This window comes from Indicator indicator, chromosome 21 (assembly GCF_027791375.1).
Source record: "Indicator indicator isolate 239-I01 chromosome 21, UM_Iind_1.1, whole genome shotgun sequence".
In the NCBI taxonomy this organism is placed as follows: Eukaryota; Metazoa; Chordata; class Aves; order Piciformes; family Indicatoridae; genus Indicator; species Indicator indicator.
In genome coordinates this window covers 4,067,075-4,090,458 of record NC_072030.1, presented here as the reverse complement: position 1 = coordinate 4,090,458, position 23,384 = coordinate 4,067,075, and the positions used below count along the sequence as shown (strand labels likewise).

The 23,384-nt window shown below is 42.3% G+C and overlaps 1 protein-coding gene across 2 annotated transcripts in view; it reads right to left on the bottom strand.

Annotated features, from left to right (window-relative positions):
• Positions 1 to 13,755: 13,755 nt before the first annotated feature.
• Positions 13,756 to 23,384, bottom strand: part of NELL1 (neural EGFL like 1) — a 310,625-nt gene continuing 300,996 nt past the window's right edge. For both annotated transcript variants that reach the window (XM_054390328.1, XM_054390329.1), the window contains 3 exons: positions 17,674 to 17,850; positions 15,265 to 15,489; positions 13,756 to 13,806 (listed from right to left, as the gene is read on the bottom strand). In XM_054390328.1, coding sequence (XP_054246303.1) covers positions 13,756 to 13,806; positions 15,265 to 15,489; positions 17,674 to 17,850 — 453 coding nt within the window. The remainder of the gene's footprint in view (positions 13,807 to 15,264; positions 15,490 to 17,673; positions 17,851 to 23,384) is intronic.

The following is a 23,384-nucleotide window of genomic DNA, read 5'->3' as shown; positions in this document are numbered from 1 at the left end:
AAGATAATGGTCTCCCTCCCCCCAGCCTGACCTAAGCAGCTACCACAATGTAAGAGGAAAAACATACTGCATGTTTATTTCAACAGTCACCCTGAATTATAATACACTCCTGCTTCAAGCTGAAGCTTTAACCTTCTAGAATCTTCTTTTCTTCAAGCAGAGAGACTAAATTAGGCAGGGAACCAATACTGAACCTAACACTTCACTGTATACAAAGTGGTTGCCAAAACTTCTGTGACCTCTTGAGTTCTGCTAAAATAGAACAGATTTAGTATTTGGCTAAACCAACTGTGTGTATTGAAAGCAAACAGTAAAACAACAGGGCTCTGACTATGCCTGGTACTGGGAGAAGTGTCAGCTTTTGATTTGGAGTTTTTTGTGTCAGAGGCAGAAGTTACAAACATCAGCAAGTGTTCTGGGGTGCTTCACTGACGTTCTCCCCATGCAATTTGTTTCCTCTTTTAAGATATTAGACAGCCATGTGTTTTACTTTCCCTGCTAGTAGCCAATTTGCAAGAAACCAAGCAATATAAAAATAGCTGTTTACTCTGAAACAAGCAGTACAGTACGTTAGCTCTCGACATTGATGCTGTTAGAGGATAGCAAATCAATAATCAGTTCTTATTCAGTAACTTTGTAAACCATCTGCTCCCATCATTGCAAAGCATGTTCTGCTGCAGCAAAGCCTTTACTGCCATACTAACAATTTCCTTTATGAAGTCTAAGACAATGTTGTATCAAAAACTTTTTAGTCGCTTTACCATTTAAATAAGTGGAATGCTTGGATCACACAGAAATTCTGCAGAGAGAGAGAGAAATTGTAACTCCCTGTGAAAGTTCACCCTCATCAGAAAAGACTTTGTTTACCTTTGAAACTGAGGGTTTGTGATTACCTGATGCATTCCATTGTTAGACCCTACATGGCAATTCCACTACTACCATTAATCACCAAGATGTGCAGCTGAGAGCTTCACACACTCACCTCACTCCACAGCTCCCTCTCTGCCCAGCTCTGCCACAGGTGACTGCACCTCACCTGTGTGCCTCAATTTAGGCACCCAGGATTCCTTGTAAAGGCCCTCAAGGTATCTACTGCTCTTCACTAACCATCTACAGCCTTCAGCACTCCTTTAGGCACCGTTTTGTTAAATGTCTAACATCTCAGAACAACTTGGGAAGAACTCTGCAGTCACTGTAAGGTCTCAGGCATCCCACAAAGTATTTAAGAAATATTCTACTGGGGATGAACATGGGGATGTGGGATGGGGAGGGCACAGCTGCAAGCAGAACTTAGTTTGGAGGTCTACAAAGTGTCAAGCCTCCAGTAATCACTTCTAAGCTGCCACTGGAGTCACTGTTTTCCTCAGCTCAGGAGAAAGAAATGAGTGATGCAGAGACTCAGGATCCCAGTCCTGCTGTATTTTACTCACAGCCCTTTGCTTCAACAATAAATCTTGTCTTTACAGCTCCAGCCAGACAGCTAGGAAATGCCATGCTGCTGGCTGTCTGCTTTGCCTTCCCATCCCCCCACCCCAGCACCAGCCCTGCTCTCACCACACTCATCCCAGGCAACTCAACCTCAGACTCCATTAATCTTATAAACCAACAGGTTTTTCCCCCTTTATCTTCTGTAAACAGTTCTGCCTACACATCTAAATTAAAACACAGCAACACCTTGCTCCAGCCTCCTGCTCCCTCACAGATCCACAGAGGAGCAGAGGGCACCAATGGGCTGTGCTCACTCCCAGCAAGCAAATCCTCCCTGACTCAGGGAAGCAACAGCTCCAAGGGCTATGCTCCTGCTCCTGGACCTCCTCCCCAGTGGAGGTGGCCACAGCCCAGCCAGCAGCTGTTGTTGCAAAGGGGATTATTAATTACCCTTACAATAATAATAAAGGATATGGTAAATGGGTATTAATAAAATATTAATGAAAATTGCCAAAATTATTATTGAATTATTATTGAATTATTAATGAAAATTGCCAAAACTTGTTAAATAGGATCATTGTACTGTTGGAATATGTATTTACAATGGGAATATGCAGGCTTAGGGCAAAATACAAACAATTTTATGCAAACTAGGAGGCAATAACTTGGAAAGATGAAGGTCCCCGGGAGCAGATAGCGCTCAATTACAGCAGGGGGGAGACTCGGTGAGTGTAGAAAGATAGCAAACCTTTGAACAACTTTTGAGAAGGCTATGTTTTGTCTTTGAGTTGGAAAGAATGTAAACACCTTGTAACTGAAGAGAAAGCCTAGGCAGAAGTTGACTGGATATGTTGAGAAGCTTGTTTGTCAGTATTAACCTATTGTATGCTTTGCTTGGACCCATCTCAGTGAAAGGATAGCCAATTAGGATGTGGCAGCTCTGTATTAGAGAAGTATATAAGTTGACTATGTAACAGAGTAGTAGGCTTTGGCTTTAGGCTTAGGCTTATGCTTCAGCTTTTGCTTTTGCCTGCACTCAGTACTTTGCTTAGTTCCTTAGGGCAACAAATGCTTTTGCCTTTCACAATAAGAGTCTTATCTTGTCTTCACCTGGAAACACCATAACACACAGCCTATGAGAAGAACACTACAGCTACAATTATAGGTGAGAACCTTTAAACCCAAAGGGCAATGAATTGATTACTCACAACTTGTTTTGCCCAGGTGGGGGATGCTGCTGCTGCTGTTATGTTAGCTTTGGGGAGCTCTCATACGGCTCTGGCATGGCAGATTGCCAGCAAGAAGAGTTTCCCACGGGGTCCCAGGCTGGTCTGGCTGCAGCAGACGGCAGGCAGTTAATGACGCTCTTGGTGACGGGCGCTTGCTTGGTTCCTGGGGAAACTGAGGCCTGGCACCAGTCTGGTGGCAAGGGGAAGCAGGCTAGGTGGATCTGGCTTCTAGGCTTGTGGCTTCTCCAGCTTGCTGTGTATGGCTCATGGCTATATCCCAGGCTCTGGACCAGGTGCTCGAGGCAGGGCAGGGCAACTCGAGGCAGCTTCCACAAGATGGGTCCAAGTAGGCTCAAGAGCAAAGCTTGAAAGCAAGGTCTGAAGCAAGGCAAAGGTGACTACCACATCAACCTACATATATGCAACTTGCCAGAGATCAGTTGGTCCAATGGGGCACTGAAGCTAACATGTAGCTGCCCAATGGACAGGCGTTCTGCCAGGCTATAACCATAAAAGACGGAAACAAAGACCTTGTTTCTGGGGGAGCAGTGGTCAGCATACATGCTCTCACCCAGGTAAACAACTTGTTTACCAGACAGGCAGGGGTCCTGTCCCCTTTGTTCTTTTTCCTGTGTTGCCCTGTCTTTCTGCAGGAAGGAGGGGAGAGAAAGGGACCTTGTCTAGACGTCTTAAGGCCTGTCTGGGTTTGTACTGGGCCATGTCATGGCCCTACCATGACAGCTGTCCGGATTTATTTCTAAATAAAAACACTGCTGAAGCAGTGTCAAACCTTTAGTGTCCCTGTTTTGAAGACAAAGAAAAACAAATCTAATAACCTTTTAGTGCGTGGACTCCTTTGGACTACATTTTTGGCTTCCTTGGCTTGGGAATCTTTCCTATAAATCACTTCCACGTTTAGTGTCACCAGCTTCACAAATTCATTTGTCTTTGCTAAAAGCATCATTGCCTGTGTTTATATTACCTGGTGCTTCAAACTGTGTCTTCCTCATGCACTTCAAGCTGCCCAATCACACCATATGTCCAACTTAAAGTAACTTAAGTTTTATTTGCTTGATTTTAGCTCCACTCTACTCTCATGCTGAAAGCCAAAACACTATTTGTAACCTGGAATATTCAGTGATGTCCCATTGCATATTTGATACTGGCCTTCCAGTCTGTGAACTGTTACTTCATTGTGTCTGGTGCTAGCCTGAGCTTATTAAACCAATAATTTTTGCTATAGGCAGTACCCTCATGCCATAAAAATGCAGAGATCTGGAGTTACTTCTCACTTTGACATGATGCTTCACTTTCAGTTCTCCCCCTCCCATTTGCAAGCTCTGACATAATAACTTCTTTTGCCTGAACATCACTCTGTATACATGAGCCAAATTCCACTAACCAGAATAATTTTAATAGACTGCTCTGCAATTGTTTTGTCCACCTCTGAACTATCTGAGCAGCTCCATTCAAGCTCCTAACACTCTTCTTATTTTGAAGCTACCACAAATCATCTATCTTTTTTCAATTAAGATGTGATAACCACATAGGCCCAATTACACATCACAATTTTTTCTTAATTTCCTGTTTTGCTGATCAATTTATTTCACTTTGATTGCATCTGTTGAAAGATACTAGAAACGAGAAATGGGTAGATTCAGATTTGATTTTAGGAAGAAATTCTTCACCGTGAGGGTGGTGAGACACTGGAACAGGTTGCTCAAAGAAGTGGTAGAAGCCTTATCCCTGGAGGTTTTTAAGGCCAGATTGGATGTGGCTCTGAGCAACCTGCTCTGGTGTGAGGTGTCCCTGCCCATGGCAAGAGGGTTGGAATTGGATGATTCTAGAGCTCCCCTCCAACCCTAACAATTCTTTGTTTTTTCTGAGGTGAAAATGTTTCTGCACGCACTTTCAGGCCATGCCACGGAGCACAGTAAGACCTGACAGTGACTTAGATGCTAGGTGAGCAGTTTTTCTGCATTAAAGCTGTGCTATGAATTTGTCACCACTATGACACTATGGCATTCCCCTTAGAGCTAAAATTGCTACATGTACTTGTCTGCTCAGTAACCGAGATTTAATGTGTCTCCCTTTAGGTTTGCTCCTTATTTTTTGAGGAGGAGGGTCCCCCCTCACAGGTTTGTGGTTTTTTCTGCTTACACTTAGGCACAAGAGATCGTCACCTACTGGCATAAACTCAGGGCAAAAACACTGTGAGGAAAGTAGGTCAGCACAAGCACCATATTTCGCTCCTTCCCAACCACAGACCCAGCTCCAGCATCAGCTGCCTTCCAAAAGCTTTCAAACTCCCATAAAGGCAGTCTGATTTCTCTGGCCCATTATTTTGAATGAAGGCTCTGATGTACACTCAGTCTTGGCACACTGAGCTTGGCCTGGCCCAGAAACATCAATCTTAGAATCATAGAATCAGACAGGTTGGAAGAGACCTCCAAGATCATCCAGTCCAACCTATCACCCAGCCCTAAGCAATCAACCAGACCATGGCACTAAGTGCCTCGTCCAGGCTTCTCTTGAACATTCCAGGGATGGTGACTCCACCACCTCCCTGGGCAGCACCTTCCAATGAGCAATCACTCTCTCTGTGAAGAACTTCCTCCTAATATCCAGCCTATACCTCCCCTGGCACAACTTGAGACTATGTCCTCTTGTTATGCTGCTGCTTGCCTGGGAGAAGAGACCAACCCCCACTTGCCTACAACCTCCCCTAAGTAGTTGTAGACAGCAATGTGGTCACCCCTGAGCCTCCTCTTCTCCAGGCTGAACACCCCCAGCTCCCTCAGCCTCTCCTCATAGGGTTTGTGTTCCAGGTCCCTCACCAGCTTCATTGCCCTTCTCTGGACACGTTCTGGTACCTCAACAATCTTGTAGATCAGTGACTGGCTTGTGGCCCCTCCTGAAGTTGCCCAAGCCCTGTGTTCCTCAGAGGGCAGCTGAGGCTCAGTTCAGGCTGTCCCTGAAGTCCAGGCTGTCTGCAGCCTCCCAGGGAAAGGCACATGCCACACACCAGCCTCTGCTTCTGGCCTCTCCCCGTCGCTACAAACATTTTAGCTGCTTGGGTGTCTGCCTTTCCAGTGGCCTCTGTGGCCCGAGGCAGGCTGCAGTCTTACCAACAGTGTTAATACAAATTCAGCACCAAAATCCCAGGATCACTGAGAAACATTTTCAAAGCAAACACTTTTCTAAAGCCTACCTCTTAATTGTAGCACTGCTGGGGTGTAATTTTGCACCACGTGGGACTGACATTTCTCACTGCTATCCCTATAGTGGATCAACTCACCTGAAATAGATGGCAAACATTTGTTTTTCACCTGACATAGTATTACTCACATAGACAAACTTGTTTTGTAAATACTACCTCGAACACTGACAAGTGACACAAAATGAGATGGCTACTCAAAGGTCATCAGGGATAATTCTCTTTCTTCCCCAGCTACAGAAGATCTATGTGTGCACACCACAATCCCAGGCAGCTGAAAACAATGCTTTAATTCAGGAAGAGAAATAGCTTTGAACTTTCACACTGAGCAATACTTAGGCAATGAAAACCTTCAGCTTAATTCCTCTGAACTTTGCAGCCAACATATGTGATTTACACCATCCTGCATGTCCTTAGATACTTTCTAGCAATGCCTGGAGTTTGTAAAGGGTTGCTGTAAGACTGCCATCAATTACAGGCTCACTTATCCTCCCTTCTACAGGTCTATTGGCTTGGCTTTGGACACAGTCATGTTCTTGGTTTACTCATTTATTTTCAGAGAGCATGCCCAGGGGCAGTGTGGAGTCATTCTTTCAAATGGCAGAGCTACAGTTCCCTTGTTCTCTGAGAAATACTGAAATGATTTAAGTGGAATTAAAATGCTTCCAAATTCAAAAGACAAATTCAGTTAATAGCTGTTGACATCACGAATTAGCCCACTGAGGTAAGGATTTTTATGTTACACAATTAATTACTTCTATTCTTTACATCCAGTCCTGGGAAGCTCATCCTTAATCATCCCATGCACTAAGAAATCCAGATCATTCCTGGCATTTCTGACATTTCCAAGGCTCCAGCAGAAGACACTTTCCAAGGCCTTTTTCCTGATTTTGGTGGAGAGTGGGAAGAGGGGGAGTAATCAAACTTATTACTCTGCTCTGCTTCACCCATTAATAACAACATATGAGTTCTGTCATACTCCTGCTAACAGCTCTATGAGGGCTTACTCCAGACCCTCCAGCACACTGATCACCACAACCACCATCAACACACTGCAGGTAGATCATGCATGAGAGAAGAACCACAGCAGCTAAATAACATTTTGTCCCAGCAGCCCAAACAGTCCCTAGGATGTGCCAGTAGGAAAAAAGAAAAATATGGCCACAGTACATCGTGCAGGGCCACAGGATACTGGCTTGTTACTTTGAGAAAGTGCTGGCAGTGTTTCTGTGGTAGTTTCTAACCAAGACTAATTTTATTTTTTGCATGAAAACTTGCTCATCAGGATGATTTCATGCAGTGCTTAGCAAGTTCTCAAAGTTGTCTTCTACCCTGCAAATCACAGAAAAAAAAAAAAAAGTGTGGCTGAAAAGTGAACTGAACAGCTAATCATAGAATCAGTCAGGGTTGGAAGGGACCACAAGGATCAGCCAGTTCCAACCCCCCTGCCATGGGCAGGGACACCTCACACTACATCAGGCTGGCCAGAGCCTCATCCAGCCTGGCTGCAAAAACCTCCAGGGATGGAGCCTCAACCACCTCCCTGCACAACACATTCCAGGCTCTCACCACTCTCATGGGGAAGAACTTCTTCCCTACGTCCAGCCTGAATCTCCCCACTTCCAGCTTTGTTCTATTCCCCCTAGTCCTATCACTACCTGATATTCTAAAAAGTCCCTCCCCAGCTTTCTTATAGCCCCCTTCAGATACTGGAAGGCCACAATAAGGTCACCTCGAAGCCTACTCTTCTGCAGACTGAACAGCCCCAACTCTTTCAGTCTGTCCTCATAGGAGAGGTTTATAATGATTTAATACAAGTATGATTAAATGGCAAAACTTGTGGTCAGGCTGAAAAACCACTTCTACAGCTGCAAATGTACTTTTCAAATGCATATTTGGTTTTCCTTAACCCTTTACCTTAAAAAGTAAAGGTTTATCCTCAAAATTAGTGCTGACCTGAACATACTTCAGTGCTGCTGATTCTAAATTCGGAGACACTGAGTGAAAAAAATGCCTACCTTGAGTCTAGAGGCACAACAGTAGCAAAGCCCACACATCCTAGCACCTGTATGAGAATTTTGCCTAATATTCAGTTAGAAAACCAAAACTGCATATTTAATACTGAAATGAGCAAAGGGAATTTGTCAAAATTAGTCTAAGGAAGCATTGCATCCAATCAAATAAAGCTGCCATTGTTGTGACTGGAAAGGTAGGTTTAATCCAACTGCAATCAATCAACTGCATTATTAGAAAACAGGGGGGGTTCAGCTCTGGTTTCATTTCATGATCAGCTCCTGGTCTCTGTTTTGTGTTTGAGTGATGGTGTGACCTGCTGCAGAACCTCTGAGCCCTTCTTCACTGAAGTGCCTGGTGGGTCTACATGTGTGCACCATAACCACATCGGCGCTCAGTAACGAAGAGCTTTGGGCTAGGAGTGTTGACGACAGGGCTGGCTGCTTGAGAGCAACTGCAGAACAGAGAATGGCAACTGAAAGCCACTGTCAGAGGGTTTGTGTATATTGCTGTATCCAGAGTAAATACTCTCACAGTCCTGTAATTCCACTGGCTGTGACAGTACCACCCAAACAGAAGTGAGGTGGTGAGGTAGCCCTGTGCCTTTTCTCTCCCTCAGGATAGAGGCACACTCAAGAAAGAAGCCTGAATTACTCCACATTCCATTGCAGCTACTCTGATCTCAAAGAAAGCAGGATAAAGCTTGCTTCTAAACACTGCTCAGTTCCAATCAAACCACTTAAATAAAACAATCTCATGTACAAATTCAGGAAGGAAAAATAATTCAAGTGTAAGGCACTGTTGAAGCAAAGATTTGGCTTCCAGTCAGAAATCCACTCATCAGAATTCAGTGCATCACTCATGCTGTGCACCTCAAGTAGCAGTAAAGAATTTAACCACCACATATATGGGTCTGGGAGGCTGTTGTTTAGTGGGTTGGTTTGGTTTTTTTGTGACTGACCCATGGTATTTTTTGAGTGGCCATGATTTTTGCTGTCCTGTGTCCACAAATCTCCTTTGGATGGTTTCATTAAACCCCCCCTGCATTTGACCCTTTTTATCAGTTTACTGATGTACACCCTTCCCAGGTATACCTAAACCTGCACATGGAGGGTTGCTCACTGGCAGCTAGCAGCAAGAAATAATCCTGTTAGCACCTGCAAGTACTATTTGAAGATTACAAGCAATACCAGCACTAACACTAACACCTCTCTGAGGTCCATGACTAGCTGAAACATAATTATTGCTGATGTTTATCAGTAAGAGAGGAAAAAAAATATGAAGCATTCAGACACCCCAGACTGGAAAGGAATTTTTTTTTGTTTGTTTAATTTATACCACCATGACTCTTCCTTACAGCAGCTTAAATTTGTATAAGCACCAAAGCTCTGCCTCCAGAGGAACAGCAGCTTGTTGCCAGGTACATCTTTCTGATGGCAGAATATATTCCTCAAACAATTATGTCTTATCACAACACTCACTTAAAATTTTCCATCAAACTGTATCATGGGGCCCTTTTAAAATCCCCTCATTAATGATGATTATGTAAGGTGCATTAGATGTGAGACATTTCCATATTGCTCGTAGGAGTTGTGAGTTAATTCTATTACAACCTACTCCACCGTCTGTGTAATCACTCCTGACATTTTACCTTTTGTTTTGTAAAACATTATTGTCTGCCACAGCAGAAAAAAAAAAAAAAGAATTAAAAATAAAAAAAAATAAAAAGCCAGTTGATATTTTGTTTGTCACTGCAATCTGATGGAAAAGATGTTATTAATTAAATGTTGTACACAGTTATACCTGCAGACTCGCTGACAGCTCTGGGGAGAAGATATATTACTGGAAGACAGTTGTTATTTAGCTCTCTGAGGCAACACAGAGACACTAATAAATCTCCTACCTGTTCCTGTGAATTAGACAGATACTATTCTGCATTTGTGGGGAACAGTTTGGACTTTTTAGGATGTCAGGTAGTGATAGGACTAGGGGAAGCGAAGCAAATCTAGAAGTGGGTAGATTCAGGTTGGATGTTAGGAAGAAATCCTTCCCCATGAGGGTGGTGAGACACTGGCACAGGTTGCCCAGGGAGGTGGTGGAAGCCTCATCCCTGAAGGTTTTTAAAGCCAGGCTGGATGTGGCTCTGAGCAACCTGATCTAGTGTGAGGTGTCCCTGCCCATGGCAGGGGGGCTGGAACTGGATGATCCTTGAAGTCCCTTCCAACCCTAACAATTCTATTACTTTCTTAGGTCTTTAACAGTCACTAGCATCCAAGACCAGGGACCACTATAAAGAACACCTGCACTTGCTTTAACTCAGTGAGTTTGCAAATGCATAAGGAGCAGAACTGACAAGACACAATATTGTGTTCTGGTTTAGTACCTAGGCTGGAACCTCAGCAGGTCTGGAGGAGGCCATGAAGATGATCAGAGGGCTGAAGAACCTCTCCTATAGGGACAGGCTGACAGAGTTGGAGCTATTCAGCCTGGAGAAGAGAAGGCTCTGGGGAGACCTTAAGAGCAGCCTTCCAGTATCTGACAGGGGCTACAAGAAAGCCAGGGAGGGACTTTTTACAATGGCTTGTAGTAACAGGACAAGAAGGAATGGGTTGAAGCTTGAGGAGGGCAGATTTAGACTGGAGATGAGGAAGAAATTCCTTTACAGTGAAGGTGGTGAGACACTGGAACAGGTTGCCCAGGGAGCTTGTGGATGCCCTCTCCCTGGAGGTGTTCAAGGCCAGGTCAGATGAGGCCCTGAGCAGCCTGGGTTGGTGGAAAGTGTCCCTGCCCATGGCAGGGAGGTTGGAACTAGATGGGCTTTAAAGTGCCTTCCAACCTAAACCATTCTATGAATGTATGAACTCTTTGCCAAAAGGAGAAGGCAAAGACATTTTTACCAGAGCTGGAATTTTAATTTTCTTTTTGTGACTCATTTATTTCTGGTCATCAGCAGTGTTACACGCAGAGAAAATATTCCTTTACAGAATAAGTAGAAGCAGGTACAAAATTCCAGCTGCCTATAGTGAGAGCTTTGAGCAAGTCTCTCAACTTGCAGCCACTTTCCTTTCATTGAAAGTAGTCCTCCTTACATGCATACTATTGTCCTTATATTCTGAGCAGTGAGAGGATCTATCTCACAAACAAAGAGATTTTTCAGAAGTGCTTATATTAAACTTGATTATTATCTCTGGGAGTGTTTCAGCACTTTCATTGTGGTGCCCAGAGCTTTATAGGAAATTTCATCAAGAAAGAGGTTTGGAAATTCCTTACCTTAGTCACAGAGAAACACAGTGAATTACATTTTCCTCCTCAATGTGCTCTTTGAGCTGTGGCTGGGGCTTCTGAGTACTCTGAAGGTAAATGTGATGTGACTAGTGATCAAATTGCTTCATAAGGAAAAGTCCATCACAGCCAGGGTAACTGCTTAAAATGCAACATAAACAAACAGGTCTGTGTCAATATTTTGACTCTGTGTAAACAACTCAAACTGTATCACTCTAGAGATAATGACACACAATGCTGTAGCCAATGTTCTGAAAGGGTTTTACTGAGTTAATCTGCACCTGAGTTTTGGAAGAAACAGGGGCTGTGTGGTGGAAAAAATGTGAACTCCTCTGCTCCTGCAAAGTATGATCCTACCTGGAGCTTCCAGAAGCATCCTGGGAAAGGGCTTCAGTACTGCAACATAAATGGGAAAAGAATGATTCTCAGCCTGCACTGCCTTTAATCCCATTCCCAAAGCTTCAGGAATTGGTGCGTATGACAGACTGTAATGTAAGATTTTGACCAGATAAATATAAACAAAGTATTTCTTACAACTCTGATGCTACATCTCCAGGCAAACACTCTTTCTCTTTTTAGCAACACCACAAGTCTGGAAAGAAGAAGGATCAGTGTTTTAAATCTCTGCCAATAAAACTAAGGGAAAGCAATCTGTACATAGGAGTTTATTTAGATGCCCACAAGTTTTAAATCATTCCCCTTTATATCTCAGCCCACTGGATATCTCATCCAACTGAATTACCATTGGGTTTTACAATGTGATATACAAAATGAGCTGACATTATGATTTACAAACATCCTTTGAGTATCATATAAAACACAACTGTTTCCCTTATTATACAATCATTAGGGCAATGCAAATATAGTCAGTACATTAGTAGCTGAAAATGATGGGGCATTTTAGGAAAATAAATTTAAGTTTACCACACAAACCTGTTGGATAAAGAAAATTGTGGGTTAAAATAAATGGGAATAAAGTTGTCTGAATGATTGCAAGTAACTCTTAGATTGCTTTGCCACTGTCCCCTTAGAAGAAACATGATAGTACTTCATTTAAAAGACAACTAATTTTTTTTCACTGTATAGTCACACGTCATTATTAATCAGTTTCACATTTTCTGCATGAAACTACCAGAAAAAAAAAATCACAAATGTAGACTTTCCAAACTGTAACCACTATACTTATTTCTGCACCACTCTTTTTCCATATATTCAGTGTCTTCAATTAAATAAACAAAAAAAGCAAAAAACACCACAAATGAGCAGAAGAAAACACAACAGCACATTGAAATGGCAACATTTAAGCTGCAGGTGCCATCCTTGCAGAAATATATACTTGATCTAATGTCACAAACTTTCTAGCCTCATGAAAAAAAAATAGACATCAGCTGAAGAGAATCTAAACTCTAACCTCAACACAGGGCTAAGAGTTTTGTGTTTGTCTAAACTCAGGTGTTCAGTAACACTGCATGTGTGGTGAATATAAAACTAAAAATATGGAAAGAGAAAAATCTGCTTCTGAGCTGTTAACCAGGTTCTGAAAGTTACCAAGTGTTAGGTCTCCTGTCCCTGCCTGGTGCTGGTACAGGTGCTCCTGCACTTTGTCACTACGGTGGCAGTAACTGAGCGTGGCAGACACCATCACTACTGTAAACAACAAAGGGAAAACTCTGAACTAAATGATGTTGCAATTGAAAGCCAACTCTAAACTAGTCAATTGAAATGACAGCATTTTAAGGGCCTCTGAATGTTTTATCACTGCACAATGCAGAGGGTTTATTACCCTTTCCAGCGCTTGCAGTTTCTCTTGCAACACAGAAGACTGCTAATGACTTGTGGTTCTTTCCTGAATGTGTTGACCTGGCAGTGGGATGTGGGTTTAGTTCCATTTCTCACTACAGGAGTCCTGCTGCTGCTCCAAGTTCTAGAAGAAAGTGCTTTATTTTTTTTTTTTTTTTTATTTTGGGGTGGGGGACACCATTTCTTTAAGATCATGGCATTTAATTTTATAATTTTTTAAGACAGACTTTGATTACTTCCATTCTGTCCAATCAAATATACCTTTGAACACTTTAAAACGTTGGACAGCTGTGAAATATAAGTACTATGCAATTTGACTGTACATACATACATATTTTCATAAATACATTCGACAGGGACCTTGGAACTAAGTGTGTGACATCATGGGACAAAAATCACAACAGGCTGTCTTATTTGTAAAATCTAGAGCCAAAGTAAGAGGAGCTGAACTCTATCATGTTGTCAATACACAAATTAAAACAAAACCACAGCATTCGTTTACCCAGGAGATAACTGGAACGTATTTGCAAATGTCTTGACAGGAGAAGTGTGCTCATTTACAACACTGAAAACTGTTAACAACCATTGACTTCTATGCGCTGTACTGTAAGTCACCCAGACAAGGCTAGCAAGGATGAGCATAGTGATAGGTCCCAAAGGCAACTCCCAAACATCTTCCTCACGCGGAGACTTTGGTAATTGTCTGTTGTATAAAACGCCAACGGCTTCGGTTCAGGTGTTGACCTCATCAGCTTTCCTCCCTTGGCACAGTCCAGCCTGACTACGTCAGTTATTGTTGAGACACTCTAAATCCACCGAGCAGCAGACGTTCCCGTTCTGCACAGACAAACAAGCAGGGGTCAGTCACCTCCACAGAAGACGGCACAAAGAGCAAAGGGGCATCCAGAGACAGATGCATCTCTGGCACGTCTACTGCATCCTAACATCTGCTCAAGCCATCCTCCAAGGTGTCCTTATCATTCTCATGTATGGTGGCTTTTTGAAGAGGCTGGCTTTGCCACCCGAACTACGACTGAACTAGAAACCTGCATGTGAAAGACTCAGCGGTACCCATAATAAATAAGAACAGCAACGGTAATTGAGATGATTGGATTTTTCTCCCATGAAAAAAAAGAAGAGAGTTTTGATGTGACCCATGCAGGGCAGCTTTCTGTTTGTCTGAAATGAGCAGATACTTCAGAATCTCAGTTCATGGCAGATATGATTATATGGTGGGGATGACACAGAACATACACCTTTTGAGAGCTCTCCATTGTTAAATATCTTCCTGCAACATCCAGTTATTTACAAAACTACTGGATGTAATAAAAACACTACAGAAGCCATCAAAACCCCAAATGAGCCATTTTTTTTCCTTTTTTTGTTTGTGTTTGGTTGGTTGGTTTGGGGTTTTGTTTGTTTGTTTGGTTTGGGTTTTTTGTGTGGTTTTTTTGGTTGTTTTTTTTGTTTGTTTGAGGGGTTTTTGTGTGTTAGGTTTTTTTGGTTGGTTTGTTTTGATTTTGTTTGTTTGGTTGGTTGGTTTTTTGTTTTTTAATCCAACACAAACAATAGGAAAAATTCTGAAGAATGGCAGAAGAGCCCTGGAGCAACAGCTTAGTTTCCAGCAGTGAACAGAACATTTCATATAACCCAAAACAACATTTTCATAATTCTGATATTAGCACAGGGGGTCATCACTGCACGGAGCAAGAGAGACAGACTGCATTTTGCAGTAGAGCCACTGGATTAAATCTATCTTGATGAGATCTGGGAAGAGAAACTGTGACATTGCCTTCCCACTTCTGCGGTGGGAGTGCCTTCATCTCTGAGCTGCAATGCGTTTCTATTTGTGTACTTGCTGGTAAAAGCTCTGTTAGTGTTTCTGCCTCTGCTTACCAGCTCCCTAAAACACATTTTCATGAGCATCCACATTAGGCAATTATTAAAACACTAGCCCAGATTCATACTGAGAATGCCTAAGGGCTTTCCAGCAGAATGTCTGAAATTTGCACTAGGATATTACAGATTGGTGCTCGGCAACTTCAGCAAGCTCAGAATTGTTTTGCTTCCACCCCACAAACACAAAAGAGGTGGTGGTTTTTGGGTTGTTTTTTTTGTTTGTTTGTTTGTTTATTTGGGCTTGTTTGTTTGTTTGCTTGCTTGTTTTTTCAGCTTCTGCCCTTGGGTTTCATTTATTTCCCTGAGGTCTGAATGGGAGCTTCCAGGGGTAGAAAGTGACCCTGATTTTATGCAGCAGCAAACATCTCCATTTCCACTCCACCTTGCCCAACGTACCTTGCATTTGCAGGTTGTGCAAGGAGATCCCACCATAGTCCACACAGCACCGCTAAGTCTCGTGACTCCATAACCATCTAGACAGGTTCTGCTGATGTCATAGGTGATGTTGTCAGCCAGGCAGGGGTCAGTGACACAGTGGGGACAGCACTCTCCTTCTGAGATGGCTGTGTACTCGCAGTTTAGATTCGGGCACGGAAGAGGCCAACAATCCACCTCTCCTTCCTGCAAAAACAGAAGCAAAGCTCATTGAAATTGTTACCATTTTATTAGCCACCAGGAAATTTTGCATCTTGTTGAATGGAAGTGTTTTATTTTGCCAAAACTGAAATAACGGGTCAGCTCTCAGTTTGGTTGATCATATAAATGCATGGATGCTGAGCTGAAGTTTCTTATACCCAGCAGACTATCATTTGGTTGCTTCTTGACTAAACAACCACACTGCCATCATGGTAGCAGGGGGACTTTTGTTCTCTGAGGTGTTTAAAGGCCGCATTAAATACTGGGTTCAAGTATTTTCCACAGACTGTAATTTTTTGCAGTGATTACCTTGCACTCTTTCTACACCTGGTCACATAAATGTCTCTGTGGAATCACAGCAACTGTTTAAACAGAAAATTAACACTGCAGACAGATGTAGGTTAGTATGTTTGAGAAGCACTGAACATTGATCTAACTAGCAACAGCCAAAATTGATTTTACTGTCAACTCCTAACAGAATTGTTAGAGCAATACCAGTTATGTTCCACTGAGTCATTTTATTATTTAGCTTTATGGGGAAAAAAAAAAAAAAAAGCAATTCAGCAGAAAGAAACAAGAGAGAATCTTCAAATTATTTCAAACAAGATCAGATGACTTTGAACAGGAACTTTTGGTCTACAGCTGCAGTGATCTAACATCTACCTTTAACTCACATTTGTGTAACTGGGTCTTCTAGCCTGGAAAAGAGAAGACTAAGAGGGCATCTCATCAATGCTGATCAGTTCTTAAAAGGTGGGTGTCAGTAGGATGGGAGCAGTCTTTTTTTCAGTGGTGCCCAGTGACAGGACAAGGGGTAGCTGGGCACAAACTGGAGCAGTTCCATCTAAACATGAGGAGGAACTTCTTTAATTTAAGGGTGACACAGCACTGCAGCAGGCTACCCAGAGAGATGGTGGAGCCTCCATCTCTGAAGCCATTCAAAACCTGCCTGGATGTGTTCCTGTGTGACCTTCTCTAGGTGAACCTATCCTGGTAGGGGGGTTGGACTCAATGATCTCCAGAGGTGCCTTCCAATCCCTACCATACTGTGATCAGGTCACTCCTGTAGAGTATTGCTCTGTGTGTCTAAACTTAACTTGTGAAGGGCTCCAGTAACTCAATTATGCTACGCTGTAAGCATTTCAGGTGTGGATAACATCACACATTGTGTGTAGCACTTATCAGAACCTTTCATGTAGCACTGATTTAGGGCATCACTGTCTTTTATGTCTCTGTATGTTAACTCAATCTTCAAAATCAGCAAAGAACTGCTAACCACAGCTCAGTATCCCTAGTATCAGCCATTGCTGCTGGCTGCAAATGTTTCTTGGTGTTCATTTGCAAACATCAAATAAATATATATATCTTAGGAGAACACAAAATACAATACTTACTGCTGTACATTATGGATAATTATCTCTTAACAGTAGCTTAGCTTTGAGTGCAATTTGTTTCCTGATGCTCAGACACCTCTTGATTAGTATCATAAAGTCTATGTTACACAGACAGCTATAAATGGAAACTTGATCAATTTAATGAAGTTCATTGCTGCACTAATTAGTATATCTGTGCAAAACCCAAAGCTTTATGGAAATAATCTACAGTGCCTAATAAGAAAATAAATGTTCTTTATTCTGCAGGTTGGCTTAGTAATTTCAGTCTTCTTTATCCTTCTTTTTTTTTTTTCTTTTTTTTGGTTACTTTCTGCCAATTCACCATGTGGCACTGGCACTCCTTCTTTCCAGCATTTGCTGAAGGAAAGAAAGAGACTTTCATTGTCCGTTTTGGTGAAATTGATTTAATCACAAGTTGAAACTCCTCCAACCAAATCCTTTACATATGAATTTATTTATTTTTAAGTCATTTAAAGGTCAAATAACCTTATAACACCTCTCCAAAACTAGACTAACCCTAAAATTAATGTAGGGAGAAGCTTGCCAAGCTTTTTGTCAAGCTTTTCATTTTGTTGGTTAGAGTTCCTTACTCGGCAATAAGAGGAAAACTGATGGTGTAGCTTTTGATTCTCTGCTGCTCTCTAAGTGCTTGATCACCTTTCCTAGTCTCAAAAGCAAGAGCAGAGAGAGATGAGAGGCAAGAGCCTGCTTTACATTTTGCTAAGGAGCAGAACCGTCGCTACTCTCGCTCCCCTCCGCAGCGCTTTCCCCGTACCAGGCAGCGGCACTGCTGGCAGCTGTAGGTCCAGTTGTCTCCACTGCGGTAGAGCTTGTGCCCAGTCTGGTCGAGGCACTGGCTGGTGACACGGGTGTCACACTCCGGGCAGCAGAAGAGATCAGCGCTGGGGTTCTTGCAGTCACAGGCTGTCCTCCGGCAGAAAATCCTCCCGTCCTGTGAGGACACATTGCACTCACATCAACCACCGGCCAGCACCACGGGTGAGGTGACAGCGTATGGACATCCAAGGGCACATCTTTGGCATGGCAGGAAATATTAAGTTCTTAATGCAGTCAATGTAACCACCAGGTCTGGACCCTGCCTGTTGTGAGTAACAGCAGAGACCTGATGGAGAGAATCCAATGAAGAGCCACGAGGATGCTTAGGGGACTTGAGCATCTCCCCTGTGAAGAGAGACTGAGAGCCCTGGGGCTGTTTAGTCATGAGAAGAAAAGACTGAGAGAAGATCTCATCAATGTGTATAAATATCCAAGGGGTGGGTGTCAAGTGGAGGAGGCCAATCACTTTTCAGTGGTGCACAATAATAAGAAAGAACAACAGGTTCAGGCTTGAACACAGAAGACTTCACCTCAACATGAGGAGAAACTTCTTTACAGTGAGGGTGATGGAGCACTGGAGCAGGCTGGCCAGAGAGGTTATGGAGTCTCCTCCTCTGGAGACTTTCCAAATCCACCTAGATGCATTCCTGTGCAGACTATCCTAAGTGATCCTGCTCTGGCAGGGGGGTTGGACTCAATGATCTCTTGAGGTCCCTTCCAATCTCTAATGTACTGTGGTATGTGATACTGTGATACTGTAACACCTCAAAAGGCAGGATTGTCCTGATTTCTACCAGTGCATGGATCCAACACCACCCAAATCTGAGCATGCTGCCTGACTGCCTCCAGCTAATGGGATTTAAAAGAAATCAGTATCTCCGACAAAAAAATAGGGAAGGATTTTCATATCTCATTGGTTACATCAACAAACTCTTCAGGAACTTACCACTCTAATACATAGAATACTTGCTTAGCACTATTTTGACTGAGTGTATCACTGAGGAGAAAATAACTTGAATAAATAAACTGCAGTAATGGAGGTGGGTCCTATAACTTCAGAGGAGCACAACGTAGCAAGCTGACAGTTGCACTAATCATTCTCCACTCTGAACTCAACACTGCTTCTGTTCCATGTCTGGACATACAGTGTACCAGCTTAAAACTAAAAGGATTTCTCACCCAATCTAATTCAGCTCATGCATTACAAAGGGCCTGCATTCCACAGGCTCTCCAAAATATGATTTTGCTAGATATTTGTTTACAGCATTGGATGGCCCATTTTGTTAAAGACCATTAAACAGAACTGATTGAGATAAAAAGAAAATTTGCTTCTGCACGGAAAGAGAAAGTGATTGCTTTTGCACCACAGAAAACCAAATTGATTCTAATTCTAGTTAGAAAAATTGGATGGACAATTGTGTTTGAAATCACATCCCTTGCTGTAGGTGAGCCAACATACTGACACACCATAAGCAGACTGGGAACTGAAATCCCAGCTCACAATGAAGATATTATTGAAAAGTTTTGACATGAGCTTTGTTTGCATCCAATGCTAGTCAGTGGATTGGTCCTCACTCAAGTGAACGGTGCCCTGTTGCCAGTTTGAAGGCTGAAATGCAAGGGGAATGAAGCTACATTCTGCTTTGGATCATAACTGTACAATTCCTAAACCAACTAAATCATTTCCTAAAGGTTTTCCTTATTCTCATCAGAACCTTGTTCAGAGTCTATAAATCTGTATTTGACCTAAGAAGGAAAAAAAAAAAAATCATTGCCACCAAATAAAGAGACATGTGTAAAAGCAAGGGAATTTCTTTCCTCTGATACTTTTAAAGAGTAATTACTAACAAGAATGACAGTGCCCTTTTCCATAGGCAAACAAAAATAGCCATAACCACAGCCTGTAGCATGGGTGGTTGCTTTGTGTATGTTTTGATGTAAAAATGTGTGTGTGGCTCTTGTCTTTAGGCCAAGTCAGTCTTCGCCACCAATGAACCATGTATAAAATCAGCAACAGGGAATCACAATCCCCAGGTCAGTCAGTGGCACTGCTGCCATTTCATCATAATTTCAAATTTCTTAGAATATTACTTTCTGTGGTAAGAATAATCAAAATGATTTCTTATTGGCTAACAAGGAAAGCTGAAGAGCACACAGAATCATGGAGAAAGCACACCAGGTTAACATGGCTCTGAACTGCTTTTGCCAGCCACAGGGCACAGGACTAGATTGTCCTACAGACTTTACTCAGTTCTGGATCAAATGGAGATAACTAAGTGTCCTGTATTTGTGGCTAGTTTGCTGCTTGAACTGTGGGGAAGGGAATAAACAAGCTTTACTCAGCAGTTTGAGTAAATCACAAGGTAAGGAAGACTGGCAGTGGCCACAGATCCAGCCAGGTCCAGTTGTAATGCTGGAAATAAACCCTTCCCACTAAACCCAAAACAAAACAAAGAAAGAAGTTATTGTCCCCTTTCAGCAAGGGCTGAATGAAAAGAGCTGAAAGCCTTCCCTGATGGAAAGTTATGACTGAACATCCATTCTTGCAGGTGGGAAAGCAAAACCATCTTTTACCTCTTGCTGTGCAGCAGACAACAAGAGGCAGCTCAGCACAAAAACTCTGCCAGTATGAATAGCTCCTGGCACAAGAAGTTGTGCCAGGCAGCCGGGCAACCCAACGCCATGTACAATGGCAGTCCCTCTCCTCTCCGTAAAGGAGAGCTGATTTCTAAGGGCTAACAATAACCTGTCTGCCTAGATCCAATTCAGTTCCCAAGCTTTCAAGATTAGTTTTTAAATTCCCCTTTCAGCTGCTGACAGTGCTGGGTAGTTCTGCACTTCCCTGAGCTCCCGTGCTGTTACCTCTAGGGACCAGCTAACCTTTTACATTGTCTTTACTCTCTGTATTTTACAACATTGACAAAGCCTGATGATTTTGCCAGAGACCTTTTGGTAATCATAATACACTGCTACCCTCTTTATTCTTTAAGCATCTGTGTTTTATCTACAACCTCATTAGTTCCGTGCCTTTCAAAAAAACCTTTATCCTCTACGGCAGTGACACAAAGCCTCTTAAGCTACAACATCTCACTTGCAGCTTTGCAGCTCTGTAATAACATTGAGAAATACAGAGAAATCAACACCTTTTCTTTTGGTATTAACATATAGCATTTTCTTAGTTCTCTTCCTCCCTACCTTCCTCACTGAATCAGCTCTACACACTTCATAAGCATCAGTTCTATGTACACACAATTGTTCTTACCAAAGGAAAAGGTGATACCCAAGGGGTGACTCAAGTTTCCACAGAGCCCCAAAGCCATTTTGGACAGAAATCAGAACCTGCAGAAACCAAACCACTAAACTATTCCTACCCTCAGGAACACAATTCACCTTGACTCATCTTCCTGCTCCCAGTGCTGTGCCTTTTCATGCAAGGAATGGAAGATTGTCTTTATTAGAGGACAGACTCAAAAGCCCAGCTGCAGCCAGAACACACAGGCTAGGCTAAATTTTTTTCATGGGAGAGAGCAAGAGTTCCTGCTCCTCTTCATATTTCTACTAGTCTTTGACTGATTGTGTATTAAATCTACAAGAGTTCAGGGAGATGCCAGTAGAAGACACATGAAATACACCTAAGGTACTACACTAATTTATAGTTTTGATAATTTATGTTTTTGCAAATGTCATTCAGATGAATGAGGATGGTTTGAAGAGACAGGGTCTGATGAAACACTGAAATAATCCTCTGTGCTTCAATAATGTCACCCTGCTTCTCTATAGAACTGAAGTAACACAATTTTTCATATTCCATAGCATCCTACTTCACAAATAACCTTTACTTACTGAACATCAAAGTTATTTAACTCCCTTTGCATCAGACCAGTTAAAATATTTTCAAGTTGAGATCTCTGTGTTTTAGCCAATGCGCATAATGCATCCATCTGACCTTTCCTAAAACAGCCAGAACAACAGAAAAACCAAAAAAACCCATACTCATTTAAGTGTGAAATGCTGATTTATCTCCCAGATAAACCAAGTGAGTAGGACCATTTCAAAGTTTGAGTAAGAAGTATAAGGAATTATTTAGATACACTCTGCCCTTTCCCTCACCGAAAACTGAGCAGGCTGCAAAAAGGCCAAGCAGGACTAACTCTCTGTGCAGTGACATGAAAAGGAGAGAGTCCTGCAGCAGTTTTGAGGAGCAGTCTGGTGTGCTGGAAGCTATCACAATTGATAAAAATATGTTTCAATAACATATTTCAATAAACACTGAGAGAAGACTTTACGTTCTGCCTGGGATATGATAGAGGGGAATCTCTCCCTGGTTGTCCTGTTGTACAGACAACAGAGTTTGTCTCTTGAAACAAGCAGCTACAGGAATGAAATGAAATGAAATGTAAATGTAAATTCACAGGGAAAAAAAAAGTAGAAAGTGAGGAAGATATAATGGAAGAGTCATAGCAACAAACAGTGCCAGGCTTAGTTTAAAATATCTATGTGCCAGTTAATCATTTTGTGTATTTTCATATACTAATAAGAGCATTCAGCAAAAGAAATAAGTGCAATGAGAAATGGCAAATAAAGCAAATTACAAGCAATCTAAAATGGGAATTCTAATAGCTCTAATTCTGCAAAGGCAGACCAGATGTCTTCACATATATTAAACTGTTTATTCTATTGAGTGGAAATCCTTTCAAAAGCCAGCCAGTTCCCCAAGATTACAATAAAAGCTTGATGTATATTCAGTGGAGTTGTACACTTCAGCTTCTGAAAGGAGGAGTTTTAGGGAGCTTGAGGCTCTTGAAGTAAAAAATATAGCAACTAACAAGTACACATTCCTTTTTGAGCCCAAGACAGCAATGTACTTTGTGGGTTCTATTCACTCTAAAGTCTTAATTTTCCCTCTTGCTATACTCTTGCAGTACAGAAATGATGAGGCTTTCAGCTTCTTGCAACTTCAAAACAGCTCTTGTCTGCTTTCCCAGTCAAACCCTCTAATGCTTCCCTGGCTCATAAGCATTGGAACATGGAGACTGAAAGGCCAATTCTCACAGTGGTCAAAATCTCATTTTACTTACAGTTGTGCAAGGACCAATCGTGTTCTGCCATGCCTAAGGACAGCTTTACCACTGCTGTGAACACACCCAGTCAAAGTGGCCATAAAAGCCCAACCCTTCCTTGGATTGGTGCATTTCTAGCCATGTCAGCATTGCTCTTTTAACTAATAAAAACAAAGCAAGCAGAGTTAAATTTTCTTTTAACTTGGTTAACTCACTTATAAAAGAACTGATTGTTTCCAGAGAGAAAAAGAAAAACCTGATCTAAGAGTCAGCTCCAAGGTAGATGTACTTATTCTATGTCTGGCTTCTCCAAAGGTGCTGCTCAAACAGGAAAGCTGCCCACACAGCCAGGCTGGGATGAGGATGGCCTTCATCTTTCTTTAACTGAGAAAATGCAGTGCCTGCTACCAGGTCCTCTCACCTTTGACTCATGCTCAGACCTTTCCTCTCACCCAGTTAATTCACATGTATTCCAAGTAAAGAGAAATGCCACTGAAGGAAGGTGGTTGACTACAGTACTTGTCCTGAGAGATGCATGCTCATGCCATAAACTGAGTGGGTTTCAGTGTTTCCAGTAAGCATGCTAATC